Source organism: Nannospalax galili, unplaced genomic scaffold (assembly GCF_000622305.1).
Source record: "Nannospalax galili isolate Female #2095 unplaced genomic scaffold, S.galili_v1.0 scaffold19, whole genome shotgun sequence".
Taxonomy (NCBI): Eukaryota; Metazoa; Chordata; class Mammalia; order Rodentia; family Spalacidae; genus Nannospalax; species Nannospalax galili.
Window position 1 is genome coordinate 938,336 of NW_008342110.1, and position 4,963 is coordinate 943,298.

The following is a 4,963-nucleotide window of genomic DNA, read 5'->3' on the forward strand; positions in this document are numbered from 1 at the left end:
GAGGAAAATGATACTCAAAGAAATTGAATAATGTAACCAAAATTACCCTGAGTAAGTGAGGGGAGTTAAAACTCTGACCAAGTCCTCTGAGGCCAAGCTTGTAATTACCCCTCTGGTCCTTGGCACCTTCCTCCTATTTTTGTGTTTCTATCTTAGAGAGTCTAACTTGTTCTCTTCTTTCCAGCATGAAAAAAACATTGTTGCCCACAATCACAATCTCTCTAATTAGTATATAGGTCTTCCAGTGTGACCTCACCCACCAGGCTCCCTGCCACAGCAGCTATATTGGGCAGGTGGAGTTTCTCTGCTCTTCCTTCTCCATCCCTTTCCATCCCATACACATAACGGTCTTCCGTCTATACAACGGAACAACAGGAAATGTTTGCTTTGGTGATAAACAGTACTGGTCAAATCACTGCTGTGGAGAGAAGGTCCTGTAAAGTTACAGCGAGGAAGCATTGGACTCCCTGTGGCCCCAGCTAGGTTGATTTGCAGCAAATTAGAAGAGACTGGAACTAGGAAAGGAAAGATTTCTGAAGCTACAAACTGATGGGGCAATTTTTCTAGCCTTCCCTTTGGAGCTCATGGCCTCTTCAAAACCAGCCCCAAGTTGGGCACACATGTGAGCAGCATTTTGGAGGAAAACTGGTCCCTCCCATTCTGCAGTCCTCAGATGGATAAAATAAAGTCCTCAGTAATAAAACTGGGCTAATCGACCATGTACAAACTAATTCATGGTACAGACTAAATACCATGTCTCTTAAAGCAGACTTAGGATGTGCCTTATATTAGTAATGGAAGACTGATATAAATAATTTATATTGATTGAGTGGCTACTATGTGCTGGACACAGTTCTAAGCACAATCATAAGTGTCAGGCTCATTTCTGCTGAAAGAACATGCTCATGGGCTCCAAGTATGCAGCAGACTATTTGTCTCAGACAAGCATGACTAAGAAATGAAGGATCAGGACTTAAACTTGGGGAAGGGATATATTAGTTTCCTGTCTTGTTGCTATGACAAAAGTCCTGACACCTTAAGAAAGGAAGGGTTGGGGCTGAAGAGATGGCTCAGCAGTTAAGAACACTAGCTGCTCTTGCAGAGGACCCAGATTCAGTTCCCAGAACCCACATGATGGCTGATAACCATGATAACCATCTGTAATTCCAGTTCCAGGAGATCCAACGCCCTCTTCTAACCTCCACAGGCATTGTATGACACAAGTGTACTTGCATGCAGGTAATACACTCATACACATAAAATAAAAATAATATTTTTTTTTTTAAAGAAAGGAAGTGTTTATCTGGCTCACCGTTTGAGAGTACAGTCTATCATGGTGGAGATGTCATGGCAACAGGAGCAGGATTATCCATAGTCAGGAAGCAGAGAGAAATGGATGCTAGTACTCAGCTCATTTTCTCCTTTTTATCCAGTCTAAGACTAGAACCCATGGAATGGTACCACCCACATTTAGAGCGAATCTTCCCACCTTGATTAACCTAATCTATAAAGTCCCTCACAGACACACCCAGAGGTTTGTTTCCATGGTGATTCTAATGTCATCAAGTTGACAATCAAGATCAACTGTCACTGGTAGGTTTGCTCAGTATCTGCTGGTCATCGTCATTCCTAATTTATGTGTTATAATTAACGTCTACCCACAACAAAACGTACATCCCTCAGCCAGCTGCAGCTGTACTCCCGTGATGGATACAAGTTTCACAAATAGCCTTTGGGAGCTGAGCCAAGGGAGAAATGGGGCTTTGACTTCCTTTTTTAACCAGAATGTTTCGTTTCATACTTTTTTACTATGCTGAGCCACTATAAGAGTGGACATGCTTTTTTTTTCAATCATTTTAAATTTTTAATTGAATTTTTGTGTATTTCATACAGAAAATCATCTTCATACCCTCTTCTCCTTTGGCACCCTCCCATACCCCACCCCCGGAATTCATACATTCTGTCATTTGTGTTAAGGCCTATCATGTCAAGTTAGTGTCCCCAGATGTTCCTCAGTACAAGTTCATCTACCTGGGTTTAGTCAGCCTATCTAGAGTCTCTCTCTTCAAAAAGACCAACTTGTCCTCACCCAGCAGTAATCAGTTTGCATGGGTCTTGTGCATGCTGAGACCATTGTTGTATGTTTGTATGAGAAAGGTCCCAGGAGCATGTAGGACTGTTTTATATGGTCATGCACCTCCTCCCTGTCTCTTACAATCTTTCCACTGCCTCTTCCAAAATGGTCCCTGGACCTTGGGTGGGTAGACCTCCTATCCAAGGACTGAGTGGGCATGCTTTTTAAATTGTAGTAACAAGCTGTTAGACTTAAGTTTGCTTCCAGAATTCATTAATTTCACCAGTCCATCAGCAAAGATGACAGTGCTCTTGCCCATATGGAGCTCAGGCTCAAGTGAGAAAAACTGACAACAAAACAGCTAAGTACATAAGGGATGAAGAGTAACTCAATTCATAGTGTTTGCATAGCGTGGGTGAAACCCAGGTTTGATCCCAAGCACCACATAAACCAACAGGCATGATGACGCACAAAGCACTTGAGATACGGAGTCAGAGAATGAGAAGTTCAAAGTCATCTTCCCACATGTATCTAATTGGAGACTAGAGTAGCACACAGGAAACCCTGCCCCCTACCCCCAAAATATGTAACTGTAAGGAGGTATAAAATCTTGTCACATGAAATGTCACAGGGAGAGAGCCTTCAAGCTATAATAGGACAACATAGGAGGGATCCCAGGCCTCAGTAGAAAACAGAGGCCTCTTGGGCTGCAGGGAGGGAAGTCCTGAGAGGTGGAAAACACTTCTGCAAAATGACTGGATTACCAAAGATGAGGATCTGCTTGGGTAGCCTAGAGAAGATTCCTGGGGTTTAAAATTCACAGGAAGATTTTTTTTCCCTCCATTCTCAACCCAAACACTGAGCTCACACCTGCCTGCTTTCCTTACAGATGACTTGCCACCTGCCATTCTCATGGCCCTCTCCATTAGTGTGCCTGCTTGTTAGAACACAGCATAGAGTCATCCACACCATGATGAAACACTTTTAAAGTAATGGCCTGATTCTCTCTCCAGAACAGGAGGCGATGAGATAGAAATTGGGTCATTTTGCTGTTTGGAAATAAGAAAGGGAATTTGAGTAAACCAAAAGAAAAATTGTAGGCCCTTCATAAACCACACTGATGGCTCTTCTTATTTTAAAATTGTGCTAGTTGCATTTTCTAAACGAAAACAAGGATGTGCTTATGATCTAGGAAGGAGCTCGTGGCTTGGGGAGAAGTGGCGTCCTCTCCCACACTGCTTTGTGTTCAGCACAACTGTTGAAGCAGGGGAAGGTGCACAGGGCTGACTGCACACCTCAGAGGGCGCAGCTCTAGCCTTGGACCTGTAGCAGACAAGACAGGGTTTATTGTGCCTGTGGCTTACAGATGTGTCTATTTGTTTTTCACTTTTATCATGGAAATTAGACTTACTACCTTTAAGACCCAGCTTCTCCATCCTCTTATTGGAGTCCTGTCCTCCCTGGTTGCCAGAAATGCTTTCCGAATAACAGTTTCCTTCAGGTTGTGTGAAGGCTGTAGACCAGTCACTATGTTTTTGGCCTGGGGCTTAACCTCTGATACATGACATCTTATTTTCATTTCATTTCAGTGAGGAGTGTGGGGGAGCACAGAAAACTGACCTTAGTCTTAAATGGGTTCTCCCCAGGAACAGGAAGCACTCAGAGGTATGTTAGGTATGTTTTTAAATAGGTTCCAACTTTATTTGAGAAACGAAAGAATAATTATTCTCTATCTTGGATTTCTAGATTGACTGACAAACTTTGAAAGATCAAAGACTTATAAACAGCCTTAGTCCATTCTTTCCTGTTTGATTTTAGTCCTTAGGATTCACTGTACCTCTCTGTATTAGTTACTTTTCTGTTGCCATGATAGAAACACTGACCAAAGCAACTTAAAGAAGGAAGAGTTTATCGGAGCTTACGGTTCCAAGGGGCAAGAGTCCATCATGGCAGGGAGGTATGGCGGCAGAGGTGGCTGGAGGAGGAGCAGAAGCTAAGGTCTCACATCTTCAAGCAGGCACAGGAAACAAGAGCAAGGTTTAAGAACTAAGTTGCCTCCAATGACGTGCTTCCTTCAGGATATCTACACCTTCTAAGACTTCCCAAAACAGCGCCACCAAAAGGGGACAAAATGTCCAAATACTTGAAGCCTATGGGGGATATTCTCATTCAAACCACCATACTCTAAGACTAAACCAAATAAGATGGATGAAGTGTATTCACGGTTCCAAATAAAAGTTAGACATGAAGATTATTTCTCTGTCCTGATGCCCTACTCTATCCCAAAAAGCCTCAGGTGACCTGGTCCAGAAGTGAAGGAGAGAGACAAGTTAGGAATGGGTGGCTAGGGATGTGACATGGCTGCCCAGTGCCATCACTGCTTCATCTTTGCTGTGAGCTTGCGAAGCAGCTGCTGTCAATACCCTACTGTTTGCTGGTAAATTAGAAGCTTTGGAAAGTTAAGAAATTTCCCCAGAGTTTCACAGCTGGAAAATGACAGAGCTGGAAGGAAAGCCCATGTTCTTAGCCTGTCTTTCATGCTTCATCTTAAGTATCAGACTCAGGTACTTGTTAATTTTACACTGGATGTTTCTTTTCCCCCAGTTGATTGTGTGACCATAGCCAAGTCACATAACCTCTTTGACCCTCACTTTTTAGATATTTAAAATGAAAGAGCTTGGGGCTAGAGAGATGGCTCAGCGGTTAAGAACACTGGTTGTTCTTGCAGAGACCCGACCCGAGTTTGAATCCCAGCACCCACATGGAAGCTAACAACTGTCCATAACTCCAGTCCCAGGGGATCTGACAGCCTTTTCTGACCTCCGTAGGCATTGCACAACATGGGTACACTTACCTACATGCAGGCAATACACACATACACATAAAATA

General features: G+C 43.2%; 1 protein-coding gene across 1 annotated transcript in view; it reads left to right on the plus strand.

Moving 5' to 3' along the window:
• Positions 1 to 3,697: 3,697 nt before the first annotated feature.
• The window catches only part of Afap1l1 (actin filament associated protein 1 like 1), a 45,921-nt gene continuing 44,655 nt past the window's right edge, over positions 3,698 to 4,963 (plus strand). Inside the window, exon 1 of the mRNA XM_029565829.1 lies at positions 3,698 to 3,739. Coding sequence (XP_029421689.1) covers positions 3,706 to 3,739 — 34 coding nt within the window. The 5' untranslated portion in view covers positions 3,698 to 3,705. The remainder of the gene's footprint in view (positions 3,740 to 4,963) is intronic.